Consider the following 15,580-nt stretch of genomic DNA (forward strand, 5'->3'; position numbering starts at 1 on the left):
AACTCACATACGGTGACTCCTGATGGATTACAAAAATAAAACTTCAGTAAGAAATAAATAAATAATAAAATTTAAAAACTCAATAATTCAGACCATTTGCAAAATGCTGTTGGACTAGATGCCCTTCAGGGCCCCTTCTGGGGGCAGGCAGAATGCATTTTTTATTATTATTTATTAAGAATATTTACGTGGGCCGCCCAACTCATTCACGGTGACCTGTTACCAAATAAAACCCCAATGCAAACCCCAGTCATATCTCAGACGGAGGCCATTTGCCTTCCAAGCGTGGGGTTCCGAGTTCGAAATTGGCTGATTTTTGATCAGGGTGTTTTGAGGTTGAAATGGGCTTTTGAACTCCAAACGCTTCTTGAAAAACAAAACACAAAAAAAACCCCAGAGCCTTGGAGAATTGGCTTCAGAGTCTAGGAAGCTGCTTTCTACCCAGGTGTAAAATGGGGTGCTTGAGAGGCAGTTTGGGGGTGCTTGGGTGTGGGGTTGGACTAGATGACCTACAAGGTCCCTTCCAATTCTGTCATTCTGTTATTGTTCTGCTTTGCACCCCTGTCTTTAGTTTTCCTCTCTCTCTCTTGAGCCCCTCTCCTTCCCATGTGGGTAACCCTGGTGTGTGTGTGTCTTGGGGCAGGAATTCCGGCTGGGGATTGGCATCACCTACATCGAGATGAACGTGGGAAACGTGAAAGACGTGGACCGAAGGTGCTTTGATCTGACCACACCTTACCGGATCTTCAGGTAGGGATCTTGGACAGATCCAAGAGGATTTAGTTCTGGTTAACGGCAGGGACTTGATCCTGAAGGATCTGCCAAGTCTCCTGGGTTCCTACGTGGGAGACCCCCACGCAGAGGGCAGTGGCCCTTTCCCTCTCCCTCCTTGCCCTTGGGATCCCTCACCCTCCTTTCTGTGGGGCGGGGTTAGGGGCAGGTAATCCTCGCCTTACAGCAGTTCGTTTAGTGACCGTTCGGAGTTACGACGGCGCTGAAAAAAGTGACTTAGGACCGTTTTTCACACTTACGACCACTGTAGCATCCCCACGGTCACGTGGTTAAAATTCAGAGGCTTGGCAAACTGACTCATATTTATGACGGTCGCAGTGTCCTGGGGGTGTGTGTGTGTCACACGATCCCCTTTTGCGATCATCTGACAAGCCAAGTCAAGGGGAAAACCGGATTCGTTTAACAACCATGTGATCCACTTAACGACTGCAGTGATTCACTTAACAACCGTGGCAAGAAAGGTTGTAAAATGGGGGCGAAACTCCCTTGACAACTGTCTCGCTTAGCAACATAAATCCTGGGCTGAGTTGTGGTCGTAAGTCGAGGACTAACCTGTATTCCAGGTGTGGTCTTACCACGGCCTTACAAAGCGGTTGACTAACCCTTCACCTTCTCTTCCTCCCTCCCAGCTTCATGGCTGAGTCCGACCAGGAGAAGGAGTTGTGGGTGGAGGCCATGCAGCAGTCGGTGGCTGAGGCTCTCTCCAACTTTGAGGTGGCCGAGAAGATCTGGGCCTCAAAGGACAACTGCTTCTGCGCCGACTGTGGGGCTCCCAAGCCCGACTGGGCCTCCATCAACCTCTGTGTGGTCATCTGCAAGCAATGTGCAGGTAGGATCACCACCACCGGCTGGATGGAAGGTTGGGAGATGCCACCTTGTACGACGATCAGGAGAGATGAAGGGGTTGAATTTCCCATCATCTGCCTGGACTTAACTGTGGTTCAGCCTTGTCCAAGGTTCCCTTAATCTTAATCCACATTAATGAATCGGGTAGAATTGTGTTCCTCAACCTCAACCCTTGTAAGATGGGTGGACTTCAATTCCCAGAATTCTGGGCGTGGAGGTCTAATCCAGAGGTCTTCAAACTTGGCAGCTTTAAGACTTGTGGACTTCAACTCCCAGAATTCTCCAGCCAGCTGGAGAATTCTGGGAGTTGAAGTCCCCAAGTCTTAAAGCTGCCAAGTTTGAAGACCTCTGCAAGAATGGTCTGGCTGGCTGTGGAATTCTGGGAGTTGAAGTTCTGGGAGTTGAATTCTGGGAGTTGAATTCTGGGAGTTGAAGTTCTGGGAGTTGAATTCTGGGAGTTGAAGTCTACCCATTCTGGCTGTGGAATTCTGGGAGTTGAAGTTCTGGGAGTTGAATTCTGGGAGTTGAAGTCCACCCATTCTGGCTGGGGAATTCTGGGAGTTGAAGTCCACAAGTCTTAAAGCTGCCAAGTTTGAAGACCTGTGGTCTAACCCATCTTAAAACTGCTGAAGTTGAGAAACATTGGGCTAGGTAGAAGGATCATTTTATGGTGCTGAATACACCTGGTCTCCTCCTTCAACCCCTGTAGTCCACCTCTTAAGGTAAGGTCTTTCTCCTCCAGGACTACAGGAACTATTGAAAATGTACCAACGGAAGAGAATATTTGTAGCTCGGGGTTGAACTGTGGGGTCCTTGGTGTTCCCTGAGCTTTGTGGTTGTTGTGAGATGTTGCATTGCCCAACTAGGGAACCTCATCAGTGCTAGAAGGGAGGAGGGTTTTCTGAGAGGAAGAAAAAGAGGAGGAGAAGGAGGCCCAGCTAACTGGGAAAAGCTGGTCCTTCAAATAACAGGGAGGGAGCCACCACGGAGAAGGCCCTTCTTCTTGATCCCACCAGATGGACCTCCTTAAAGAGGGGGATCTCATAACATCTGCCTCTCCGTTCCGGTGGATCAGGTGGATGTAACTGAGAAAAAAACGGTCCTTCAAGCAACAGGAAGGGAGCCACCACGGAGAAGGCCCTTCTTCTAGGTCCCACAAAATGGGCTTCCTTAAGGGACAGGACCCCTAACATCTCCTGCCTCCCCCACTTTGGTGGGACAGGTAGATATGACTGGGAAAAAATGGTCCTTCAAGCAACAGGGAGGGAGCCACCACGGAGAAGGCCCTTCTTCTACGTCCCACAAGATGGACCTCCTTAAGGGAGGGGACCCCTAACATCTCCTGCCTCCCCCACTTTGGTGGGACGGGTAGATATAAAAATATAAAAACATTATCATTTCAAACAATTAAAGACAGTGTATCAGTCGGTAACATTTTTTGTGCACTTCATCTCTTCAATTTATCACTAAGCATGCTAGTTTATTTCCAAAAGTTTCAGCATCCATTTATATCATAATTATCTCCAATTTTTATTCTCCATCCATTGATAAAATAAATCCCATATCAAATAATATTGTCCATCTTCCTGCTCTCGTATTTCAAATGTCAGTCTACTCATTTCAGCACATTCCATCATTTTCTTAACAATTTCTTCATCATTAGGTAACTTTTCTCCTTTCCAGTTTTTAGCAAATACAATTCCGGCCGCTGTCAAAAAATTCACAATTAAGTATTGCAGTTCTTTATTATATGTCTCCCCTCACATGCCACCTTGTCCCTCGCAGTGGGGCATGCCCAGTCAAGGTAGGGCTAAGCTCCCTGGGAGAATCTACCCGGTGTGAAAAGAGGAACCCCCCTGCTTCCGAGTTTGTTAAGGGGAAGCTAGTCTGCCCAACCCCTTCCCCTCTTCTAAGCTTATGACCAGATGGCTTCCCCCCTTCCTCCCACCCAGGAGAACATCGGGGGCTGGGACCCAGCGTGACCAAGGTGCGGAGTCTGAAGATGGACAAGAAGGTCTGGACGGAGGAGCTGATTGAGGTATCGGTCAGGAGGGGGATACACAAGGACCTCCTCTCCGGTGGCCTGGGCAGATGTCCTCCCTTGGGGGCAAGGGAGCGTCTGGGGGAGGCCAGGTCAACGGGGGCCTGTGTCAAGACCTGGGCTCTGCCTATCCTGAAGGCTTCGGGGGCAAGAAGGGTGGTAAACTGAGGCAAGGGAGGCAGTTTGGGCTAGTGGTTAGAGACACCAGGCTAAAAAGTGGGAGACGGTGAGTTCTAGTCCTGCCGTAGGCATGAAAGCTGGCTGGGAAACTTTGGGCCAGTCCCTCTCTCTCTACCCACAGGGTTGTTATTATGGAGCAAACTGGAGGAGGGAGATTTGTCTCTGCAAACTGAAGTTTCTACTTCTTTGAGAAAAGGGGCTGCTTTTCATCCTTGCAATGGACAGAAGCAGCCACAGGGGGGCAGCATTTTCCCCAAAACACTGCCGTGTAAACAGCAGGATGGATGGAAACTGCATTTATGACGGTCGGTCACAGCATCCCGGGGTCACGTGATCCCTTTTGGTGACCTTCTGACAAGCAAAGCCAGATTCACTTAACAACCGTGTGACTCACTTAACAACTGCAGTGTTTCACTTAACAACGGTGGCAAGAAAGGTCGTAAAATGGAGCAAAACTCACTTAACAAATTTCTCACTTAACAACATAAATTTGGGACTCAGTTGTGGCGGTACGTTGATGACTACCCTGTATAGGGTCTCCTGCTTGAGCAGGGGGTTGGACTAGAAGACCTCCAGGGTCCCTTTCGACTCTGTTATTCTGTTAAATACATGCCAGTTGCTTAGCGCCCAAATTTTTATCACCTGACCAGGGGGATGCTGCAACGGTCGTTAAATGAGAAAAAAAAACCTAAGGTCATAAGTCTCTTTTTTTCAGTGCCGCTGTAACTTTGAATGGTCACTAAACAAATTGTTGTAAGTTGTAAAGTACTAAAAGGAGAGGACGAGGTTGGGGCTCTGGGTGGGAATCTTCATCGCTGGAAGCTTTCAAGAAGAGACTGGACTGCCGTCTGCCAGAAATGGTGTACGGTTTCCTGCGTGGGTGGGGGGTTGGACTAGATGACCTACAAGATCCCTTCCAACTCTGTTCATCTGTTAGAATCACAAAGAATGGAGATCCTGGACTCCTGACGGCCTTAATCTCTCCTCCTCTTTCTCCCCTTCCCAGCTCTTCCTCCAGATTGGCAACGTGGTTGCCAACCAGTTCTGGGCCGCCAACGTGCCCCCCAGCGAAACCATCGCCCCCGAGAGCCACAGCCAGGAAAGGAGGCATTTCCTCATCGCCAAATACCGGGAGGGAAAATACCGGCGGTATCACCCTCTTTTCGGCAACCAGGAGGAACTCAACAAGGTTGGTGGCCGGAGGATCAGAATTCGTGGCGATTGGAAACTGGAATGTACTTAGGATGGTTGCAACATCTGGGGCAAGGAAGGAAGGAAGGAAGGAAGGAAGGAAGGAAGGAAGGAAGGAAAGAAGGAAGGAAAGAAAGAAGGAAGGAAGGACAGAAGAGGAGGGAGGGGTAGGGAGAGAAAGGAGGAAAGAATGAAGAAAAGGAGAGAGAAAGAGAAAGAATGGATGGATGGATGGAAGGAAGGAAGGGGAGGTGGAGGGAGAGGAAGGAATAAAAAGAGAGAAAGAAAGAAAGAGAAAAGGAAAGGAAGGAAAGGGAGGAAGGAAGGAAGGAAGGAGGAGGAGGGAGGGATAGGGAGAGTAAGGAGGAAAGAAGGAAGGAAGAAAAGGAGAGAGAGAAAGAAAGAGAGAGAAAGAGAAAAGGAAGGAGGGAGGAAGGGGAAGGGGAGGGGAGGGAGAGGAAGGAAGAAAAAAGAGAGAAAGAGAAAGAAAAGGAAGGAAGGAAAGAAAGGAGGGAGGGAGGAAGGAAGGGAGGGAGGGGTAGGGAGAGTAAGGAGGAAAGAAGGAAGGAAGAAAAGGAGAGAGAAAGAGAAAGGATGGATGGATAGAAGAGGAGGAGAGAGGGGAGGGAGAGGAAGGAAGGAAGAAAAAGGAGAGAGAAAAAGAGAGAAAGAAAGAAAGAGAGAGAAAGAGAAAAGGAAGGAAGGAAGGAAGGATTCTATTATTCCTTGATTTCCATCAACGTTGGAGACCTGATCCTGCAAAAGAGGAAAAAAGGAGGCCGGTTTCTGAAGGGGGTGGGTGGAAAAAAAACCCCCCTCCCCCCTCAGGCTCTTGAGGAGAGAAAACATCCTTTTCTCAAATTCCTTCTCCTCCTTTTTCTGTTGACCTAACCGGTTTTGCAGGAAATTGGAAGAAAAAAGCCATTTTTGTGATTGTGGGCAGAGCCTTTGTTCAGGGTGCCAAGAACAGCAACTCTGAGCAGGAATTGCCTGCCTGAAAATTAACCCCCTCTAGCCAAACCCCCCCCCACACCTGCCTCCCCACCCATCGGCCCTCTGCCCTCCCCCTCCCCCATAACCTGGTTCCTCCTTCGGCAGGGGATTCAACTCCTGCCATTCCCTTCTAGCCCTTCCTGGAAGGGGCCGGAAAGGCAGATTTGGTGAAAGCAGCAGGTGAAGAACTCGAACTCAGAACCCCCCTGAGTGGCAAAATGCTCCCCTGGGACAGGACCCCCCCCAAGAAGGGGCAGATGGAGAGAGAGGCAAGGAAGGTGTGCTTAGGGTCAATAGCGACCCATAGGTGAGGCAGGAGGCTGCAGTGGCTAAGAAAGCAGCTGTGAAACTGAGGACTAGAACCTTGAAGGCGGGCAGGGCCTTAGCAAAACAACAGGAAGCTGGATCCGGAAAGAGAGAGGAAGTTTTTGACTCACGACATCTGCCCCATCTGGGGGAGGGGGAAGGCTGGTGCTGAAGAGCCCCGGAAGGGGCTTATTTATGGTGGGTGTGTTCCCCTCCCTCAGGGGTCCCTGGAGGGCCCAATCCAGAAGGGCAGCTGACCTCCGGTTGGGCGGAAGAATTCTCTCTCCAACGGCATCCTCAGGTCCCCCGGGGCGAGGGCGGCTGCAGCCCAGAAAATTTGGCTCTTGGGCTCCGGGTTTTCCGACTGCCGGCCAATCTGGGGGTGGGAGCGGTTCTTGGCTGCCTCCTCCAGATGTTGTCAGCATCTGCGCTCCAGCAGAGCCAAAGAACTGGGACCGGCTTGGCCGGATCCTCGCCCTTCGGCCTCTCTCCACCCTCTGCTCCGCTGGCCGGTGCAGAGACGCTGGACTTTCATCCAGGAGCCAGTCATCCTGCTTCCTTCTCTGTGTCTCCTCCTTCGTCTTCACCACCGTCCTGGTCTCCTGCTCGGGTAGCGGGGGTGGACTAGAAGACCTCCAAGGTCCCTTCCGACTCTGTATTCTCTCCCCTGGCGCTGCCCGGCTTCACTAGTGGATCCCAGATCTGAGGTTCTCGGTCTGAACGTGAGCTCTTCTCCCCCTCCCTCCGCAGGCCCTGTGCACGGCAGTGACCACCAGTGACCTGGCCGAGACCCTCTCTCTGCTCTTCTGCGGGGCTGAAGTGAATTGCTACTCCGGAGACCCTGATTATCCCACCCCCCTGGCCTTGGCGGAGCAGGCTGCCCAGAGGTTGCAGATGGAGTTCCTGCTGCAGAACAAGACCTCAGGTAAGGGGGTGGGGGGTGGTAAGGGCTGTGTGTGTGGGGGGGGGATGCAAATTGGAAAAGAAGTGGGGCTGGAGGGAAGAGGGGGTGAATACCCCTCCTTGAGGGGCTTCAGGGCAGGCCAAGACTTCACCTCGTGGCATCCTGAAGCCCAGAGGTTGCAGCCGATGGAATATGGGGTCTTCCTGGCCTCTGGATGGGCTGCCAGGTCCCAGAAGGGAGTTGGAAGGTGGGGGGAGGTCAATGGTGGGCTTTTCGGGGCTCAAGGAGTGATTTGCTGCCTTTTGGGTGGTCCTTTCGAGACTTCTCAGGCGAATGGAGAAGAACGAAGCAAATCCTGAGCCTTTGGCACGTTATTATGGTTGGTCAACCAGATGTTCAGGCTGGATGGGGCATTTTTATCCATCTCCTATCAAGTCCTTCCCGAGGACCTTGGAGGGGCAGATGTGATGGTTGGGTGGTGTGAAATATCCTCAGAGGATGTCAGCTGTTCCAAGCAAAGCTGCCTTTTGCAATTGAGTGATTTTCGAAGTCATACAATCCTTGGTTGTGTAAACAGAGGCATTGAATCAAAGTCTTTATTTATAAAGACTTCACGTGATTTATAAATTTATAAAGCCTTAACAAGGCCACACCTGGAAATCCTGCATCCAGTTTTGGTCACCACAAATTACAAAAAAAGAGGTTGAGACTTTGGAAAAAGTGCAGAGAAGAGCAACTAGGAGGATTAAAGGCCTGGAAACAAAAACATAGGAAGAGCCCTTGCAGGATTTCGATTTGACCAGTCTAGAGAAAAGAAGGATTAGGGGGGACATGAGAGGAGAATTCCAGGATTAGAGGGGCTGCCCCAAAGAAGAGGGGGGGGGTTCCACCTATTCTCCAAAACTCCTGAAGGGCAGGACAAGAAACAACGGATGGAAACTAACCAAAGAGAGAAGCAACCTGGAATTAAGGAGAAACTTCCTAACAGTGAGGACAATTAACCAGTGGGACAGCTGGCCACCAGAAATTGTGGGTGCTCCATCACTGGAGGCTTTCAAGAAGAAACAAGAGTCACTTGTCTGAAATGGACTAGGGTCTCCTGCTTGAGCATGGGGTTGGACTAGAAGACCTCCAAGGTCCCTTCCAGCTCTATTCTGATTTATTGATTCATTGACTTGACCCTGGTTAATTGATGGATGGGAGACCACCAGAAGATCCTAGGGCTATAGACCTGCCTGCGAATTTGAAAAACCAGCTCAGAAAAAAAGTTCAGAGGAAAATCTCTTCCCAGCTGGACTGGAGACCATCCTTATCTCTTCTTTCTGAGAACTGACACTTTCTCTCCTTTCCCGCACGGATCTCCGACCGCAGAAACGTGGAAAGGAAAGAATGCAGGGTGTGTAGGCCTTTCCTGGCCTTCGGGGAGAAATTTCCAGCAGCGAAAAAAAAGCTCTGTTGTGGTGGGGTGTTTTGTGAGTCACTCAAATGCAACTACCCTGTTCCTTCAGCTTCCTGGCAAGGCATGGGGTTCATCAGGAAGTTAAAAAAATTGTGCAGGGATGTTTGCAAGGAAGGGGGTTGGCCTCCTTTTCGAGCAGAAGACCCCATCCCCAAATAAGCAGCCAGCGCCCCCCCTGACCTCTGGGCTCCTCTGCTCCCTTTTGGGTCAAAAGCAGGAATTCGGATCCCTGGAGAAGCTGTCAAACTCCTGGACTGATCCTTCCTAGCTGGCCATAATTTGTTTATTGATTGATTGATTGATTGACTGGGTTTGATTTGATTTCTATGTCTGCTCATCTCAGCGAACAGTAACAGAGTTGGAAGGGACCTTGGAGGTCATCTAGTCCAACCCCCTGCGACTCTGGGCAGCTTACCATTCCAAGCACACATTACCATGAAAGTCTTCAAGACAATAATAAAAGCAGTTAAAAGGCTTTAAAACCATAAAAAGCATTAAAACATCAGTTCATTGCAGGAGATCGGCCCATCCCTTGGCCTGTTGGGAAGCCCCCCCGCCCCTTTTATTTTCAGAGCGATTGGGAGGGTTAAAGGGGTCTCTTCCAAACCGAAGAAGGGCGGCAACTGTTGATGGGAGAAGAGACAGACTGAAAAACCAGACGGGCTTTCGGGGAGGAGGGAAACCTGGAGGGCTGTTTTGTTAGTGGAACATCTGGTTTTCATTGTTCTCCCCTCCTTCCCTCCCTCCTTCCAGCCGCTTGGGATGTTGAATTTGGCTGCCCGGCCTTAGCAAGATATAAAAGCAGGAACAGCCCAGTTAGTGGACTGGGAAGCAATCTGACAGCTGGATCTGATGATTTGAGGCAGGGGTCTCCGAATTTGGCCACTTGAAACTTGTGGACTTCAATTCCCAGAATTCTCCAGCCAGCTGGCTGGGGATTTCTGGGAGTTGAAGTCCACACATCTGAAAGTCCCCAAGGTTGAGAAATACAGGACTTAGAGGACCCTTCTGGTTTCTTCCAACTCTATCATTCATGGCTGGCTGGGGAATTCTGGGAGTTGAAGTCCACAAGTGGCTGAGTTTCCTCCTGCAGCCTCGGCCCCCTGCCCAATATCCATTGGCCCCTCTTTTGCTGTGTCTTGTCTCCTCAGAGACCCCCCAGCTGGACGCTGGCACCAACTCCGACAGGTGCTACTCAGTCATTTTGCTCTCCGTGGCTCACAATGGCTTCCTCTACAAGACGCCCTCCATGGCCAAGCTGGCTCTCGAACGCAAGTCCCGAGAAGGTCAGGCGAAGCACTCGGGGAGGGGGAAGGGGGCTGGAGCAGTGGGGCTTCCCTCCGGGTGTTTGCACAAAATAAAGCCCAGGAAAAGAAAGGGAAGAGTCCCTTCCTTCCTCCTCTCCTCTCCTTTCCTTCCTTCCTTCCCATTCTCTCCTTTCCTTCCTTCTCTTTTCTCTCTTCCTTCCTTCTTTCCTCCTCTGCTTTCCTTCCTTCCTTCCCATTCTCTCCTTTCCTTCCTTCTCTTTTCTTGCTTCCTTCCTTCTTTCCTCCTCTCCTTTCTTTCCTTCTTTCCTTCCTTCTCTCTTTTCCTTCCTTCTCTTTTCTCTCTTCCTTCCCATTCTCTCTCCTTCTTTCCTTCCTTCCTTCCTTCCTTCCTTCCTTCCTTCCTTCCTTCCTTCCTTCCTTCCTCCTCTCCTCTCCTTCCCTTCCTTCCTTCCCATTCTCTCCTTTTCTTCCTTCTCTCCTTTCCTTCCTTCTCTTTTCTCTCTTGCTTCCTTCTTTCTTCCTCTCCTTTCCTTCCTTCTCTCCTTCCCTTCCTTCTCTTTTCTCTCTTCCTTCCCATTCTCTCTCCTTCCTTCCTTCCTTCCTCCCTCCCTCCCTCCTCTCCTTTCCTTCTCTTTTCTCTCTTCCTTCCCATTCTCTCTCTCTTTTCTTTTATCTCCCCTCCCCCCCTCTGTTGTTCTAATTTCCCCATTCGTAGTGCATGCAAAGTTGACTCTGTCCTGTTGCAAAGCCTGTTCGGAGTGAGGGGGGGGCTTGGTCCCCCATCGGCAGGGACCCTGGAAGGGGAAGAGATTTTCTTTCGGGGCTGATTCCTTCCTGCCCCCCCCCCGCCCCGAGAACATCTGCCAGGGGGAAACTCTTTTCCCCAGTCCAGAAACTTTATTTTGGCTTCACCTGAAAGGGCTCCGTCCTTCCTTCGGGGTCCCCAAGCGTCCCCCCTCCCCCCGGGGTCAGAGCCACAAGCCCCCTCCTCCTTCACTGACTCCCCTCCCCTCCCCGTGCAGAGTTCAGCCGCCGCTGGTGCCAGCTGCACGAGGGGGTCTTCAACTACTACGAGACCAACACCCACACCGTCCCCAACGGAGAGATCCGGATGCAGGAAATCGTCTGCCTGGCCACTCACCCTCCGGACACCCACGGGTGAGACTGGCGGCTGCTCCCCTCCATCCCTGGGAAGGGAGTCTGATGTCTTTGGCCTAGAAAAAGGGGCCGTGTGTTGCATAATACAGGTGGTCCTCGTCTTATGACCGCGATCCAGCCCAAAATTCCCGTGGCTAAGCGAGACAGTTGTTAAGTTGGGGGTTGGACTAGAAGACCTCCGAGGTCCCTTCCAACTCTGTTATTCTATCCTATTAAAGGAGTTTTGCCCCGTTTTACGACCTTTCTTGCCACCGTTGTTAAGGGAACCACGGCCGCCGTTCAGTGAGTCACACGGTTGTTAAGCGAATCTGGCTTCCCCGTTGACTTTTTTTGGCAAGAAGGTCGCCAAAGGGGATCTCGTGACCCCGGGACGCTGCGACTGTCATAAGTTTGAGTCAGCGGCCATGTGTCTGAATTTTGATCACGTGACCCTGGAGATGCTGCGACGGTCATAAGTGTGAAAAATGGTCACAAGTCACTTTTTCTGGTGCCTTTGTAACTTCAAACGGTCACTAAACGAACTGTTGTAAGTTGAGGACTACCTATAGGTCAGTGTTTCTCAACCTTGGAAGCTTGAAGATGGGTGGACTTCAACTCCCAGAATCCCCCAGCCAGCAGCGCTGGCTGGGGGATTCTGGGAGTTGAAGTCCACCCATCTTCAAGCTTCCAAGGTTGAGAAACACTGACTTATAGGTAAAAGGAAAGGACGTATGGAACGGAAGGGAAGGAAGGGGGTGGGCAGGGCCAAAGTTCTCGGGGTGGGGGCTGTTACTGGGGGAGGGGCTTGGAAGGTCTTGCTGATGGTTTGTTAGGGGGACAAGTTGGAAGTTTGGCCCCTGAAAAGCCCCCCCATGGGGAAATGGGGCCCCAGTCAGCTCTTCCCTAAAGGGGTCCTACAGGCCAGGAGAAGAGGGGGTGGCCCAGTGGGGTGCAGGGTCCCTGCTCTCCTCTCCTTCACCCTGGGGGTGGCTGGCTCTGGAGGAGAGACAGGGGGGGGCTAAGGGGTTGGGGTCAGGGCTGGAGTCAAGCAGCTGGGGAGGGGGCTTCTCTTGCCGGGGAACTTTTGATCTGACCTTTGGGGGGGTTTGAGATGGAGGGCTGCCTCTTGACCTGAGCATAGGGGTACCCCCACCTCTAGAGCTCAGGGTTGACATGAGGGGTCCTTAGTGTTTTCTGACGTTTCAGGATCCAACTAGGGAACATCATCAGTGCTCGAAGTGGGTGGGTGGGGGGGATAGGAGGGCCGTGGGGACCTTGGGGCTCTCTGAACTCAATTGCTTTCTGGCAGACGTTTCATGACCCAGTTAGATAACATCCTCAGCACGAGGGAGTGTGAGGTTCGCTCTCTGTTTACATACTGTGGCCTCTGCCTTCCTGTGTTAGTGGAGCTGCGGCCTTGATTCGGCTCGGTTGTTTGTCTGGTGTTAATCCCTGCTTCTCTGGGTATTGGCTGCTGGAGAGGAAGCGTCCTTAGTTTCCTTAGTATCTTGGAACAGTTGGTAACTGGTTCATGAGACCACACCCATTAGCACTGATGGTGTTACCTAGCTGGGTCATGAAACGTCTGCAAGCTCAGGGAGACCCCAGACCCAGATCTCCTCCTTGCTTTGGCCCCTTCCGCCTTGACTCTCCCGGTCTCTCCTTCCAGCTACGCCAACACTTTTGAGATGTACACGGAGACGGAGCGGCTCTACCTCTTTGGCCTGGACAACGCCAAGGCCATCCGCGAGTGGGTCAAGTGCCTGGCCAAGGTCAGCGCCGGCCTTGGGGACCCCTGCAGTTCGAAAGAGATGGGGAGAGACGAGGGAGGGAGGGAGGGAAGAGGGAGAGAGGGAAGGACAGAGTGAGTGGGAAGGAGGGAGGAAAGAAAGATTAGGAAGGGAAGGGAGTGGGGAGGGAAGGAGGGAGAGAGAGAATGGGAAGAAGAGAGAAAAGAGAAGGAAGGAAAGGAGAGGAGGAAGGAAGGAAGGAAGGAGAGAGAATGGGAAGGAAGAGAAAAGAAAAGGAAGGGAGGGAGTGGGAAGGAGGGAAGAGGGAAGGAAGGAAGGAGGGAGGGAGGAGGGAAGGAAGGAAGGAGGGAGGAAAGAAAGATTAGGAAGGGAAGGGAATGGGGAGTGAAGGAGTGAAAGAGGGAAGGAGGAAGGGAGAGGGAAGAAAGGAAGAAAGATTGAGGAAGGGAAGGGAGGGGAAGGAGGGGAGGGAGGGAAGGAAGGAAGGAGGGAGGAAAGAAAGATTGAGGAAGGGAAGGGAGTGGGGAGTGAAGGAGGGAGAGAGGGAAGGAGGGAGAGAAGAAAGGAAGAGGGAAGGAAGGAAGGAGGGAGGAGGGAAGGAAGGAAGGAGGGAGGGAGGAAAGAAAGATTGAGGAAGGGAAGGGAGTGGGGAGTGAAGGAGGGAGAGGGAAGGAGGGAGGGAGGAAGGAAGGAAGGAAGGAGGGAGGGAGGAGGGAGGGAGAGAGGGAAGGAGGGAGGGAGGAGGGAGGGAAGGAAGGAAGAAGAGAGAGAATGGGAAGGAAGAGAGAAAAGAGAAGGAAGGAAAGGAGAGGAAGAAGGGAAGGAAAAGAGAGGAGGAAGGAAGGAGAGAGAATGGGAAGGAAGAGAAAAGAAAAGGAAGGAGAGGAGAGGAGAGAAGGAAGGAAAGGAGAGGAAGGAAGGAAGGGAGGAGGGAGGAAAGAAATATTAGGAAGGGAAGGGAGTGGGGAATGAAGGAGGGAGAGAGGGAAGGAGGAAGGGAGAGGGAAGAAAGGAAGAAAGATTGAGGAAGGGGAGGAGGGAAGGAAGGGAGGGAGTGGGAAGGAGGGAGGGAAGGAAGGGAGGAAAGAAAGATTGAGGAAGGGAAGGGAGTGGGGAGTGAAGGAGGGAGAGAGGGAAGGAGGAAGGGAGAGGGAAGAAAGGAAGAAAGATTGAGGAAGGGAAGGGAGGGGAAGGAGGGAGGAAGAAAAGAATGGAGGAACGGAAGGAGAGGGGAGGGAAGGAAGGAAGGAAGGAAGGGTGGGATGGAGGGATGGAGGGAAGGGAAGGAGCTGACCCTTAGTGACCACATCAGTAGAGCTCCAGAAGAGGGAAGGGCAAGGGGTGTCTCCCTTTACCACCCAGGGCGAAAGAGGGGGCCATGGGAAGGAGGGTCTGGGGTCTCCTGGTGGGGAGGCTGCGCTGCCCATCCTGAGCCCTCCCTCCCTCCCTGCAGGCCTTCCTCCCTCCGGCGGCCGAAGGGCTCCTGGCCGGGGACTTTGAGCGCCTGGGGCGTCTGCGCTACAAGGGGGGCCTGAGCCTGGAGCAGGCCAAGGAGGGCTGGTTCGCCCTGGTGGGCTCCACCCTCTACGCCTTCCTGGACGGCAGCGACAAGGAGGAGGCCATCCAGCTGCGGAAGCTGCAGGAGCTCTGTGAGTCCACCCGCTGAATCGGCTCGGAAGCCTTGGCTCACTTAACGGCCATGGCGGCTCACTTAACGACCGCCGGGAAAAGGGTGCAAAATCGGGTCGGCCACGTGACCGAGCCCTTTGACATCCAGCATGAGTCACGACCGTGAGGAATGGGCAGCCTCCATGATGGTCGTAACTGGAGGACTGCCTCGCTTTCTGCCCAAGGCGGGCGGGCGGGTGGTCTCAGAGGAGCCCCCCCCCCACCCTCGATCCAGGTTGGACGACAGACAAAAATCCCTCATTCTGAGACCAGAATTTCAACTCACCCGGCACATTTCACCCTGCCGTGTCCAGAGGGAGAGAAGGAAGGAAGGAAGGAAGGATACAGGAGGGAAGGAGAGAGGGAGGGAGGGAAGGGAAGTAGTTATTGTTGATTGTTAGCAGGGGTGAAATGCTCCCGGTTCGGACCGGATTGCCCGATCCGCAATGGCGGCAGGTGGTTCGGAGAACCGATGGCAAAAATCCCTCTCCCCCCCCACCATGCCCAGCTGAGCCGCGTGATCATCAGAGGCTTTTTTTAAAAAACTTTTAAAAGCATTTTTTCTACAACCTCTTCCAACGAAAAAATACTTTTAAAAGTAAAAAAAAAAAGCCTCTGATGATCGCGCGGCTCAGCTGGGATCGTCAGAGGCTTTTCAAAGCATTTTTTTCTGCAACCCCTTCAGCCGAAGAGGCTGTAGAAAAAAAAATGCCTTTAAAAGCTTTGGCGATCCCAGCTGAGTTGCCTGATCGGCAGAGGCTTTTCAAAGCATTTTTTTGCATTTGCAGAAAAAATGCTTTGAAAAGTTAAAATAATAATAATAAAAAAAGTTGGTCACGCCTACCCAGTCACATTACCCCCCCCCATCAAGCCACGCCCACAGAACCGGTAGTAACAAATTTTACATTTCACCCCTGATTGTTAATGACCACATTGATAAAACTTCAAAAGAAGGAAAAGGAGGGAGGGAGCGAAGGAGGGGAGAGAATGAGGCATCCTGGGAATTGAAGTCCCCCAGCCTTAAAGCTGCCCACTTTGGGGGAT

General features: G+C 52.0%; 1 protein-coding gene across 13 annotated transcripts in view; it reads left to right on the plus strand.

Annotated features, from left to right (window-relative positions):
* Positions 1–15,580, plus strand: part of ARAP1 (ArfGAP with RhoGAP domain, ankyrin repeat and PH domain 1) — a 103,378-nt gene that overhangs the window by 69,044 nt on the left and 18,754 nt on the right. For all 13 annotated transcript variants that reach the window (XM_087895683.1, XM_087895686.1, XM_087895687.1 and 10 more), the window contains 9 exons: positions 644–750; positions 1,422–1,621; positions 3,591–3,676; positions 4,866–5,048; positions 7,100–7,274; positions 9,864–9,998; positions 11,003–11,138; positions 12,787–12,889; positions 14,322–14,517. In XM_087895683.1, coding sequence (XP_087751809.1) covers positions 644–750; positions 1,422–1,621; positions 3,591–3,676; positions 4,866–5,048; positions 7,100–7,274; positions 9,864–9,998; positions 11,003–11,138; positions 12,787–12,889; positions 14,322–14,517 — 1,321 coding nt within the window. The remainder of the gene's footprint in view (positions 1–643; positions 751–1,421; positions 1,622–3,590; positions 3,677–4,865; positions 5,049–7,099; positions 7,275–9,863; positions 9,999–11,002; positions 11,139–12,786; positions 12,890–14,321; positions 14,518–15,580) is intronic.

The sequence above is a fragment of the Pantherophis guttatus genome, chromosome 5 (assembly GCF_059756535.1).
Source record: "Pantherophis guttatus breed Tessera chromosome 5, ASM5975653v1, whole genome shotgun sequence".
NCBI classification, from domain to species: Eukaryota; Metazoa; Chordata; class Lepidosauria; order Squamata; family Colubridae; genus Pantherophis; species Pantherophis guttatus.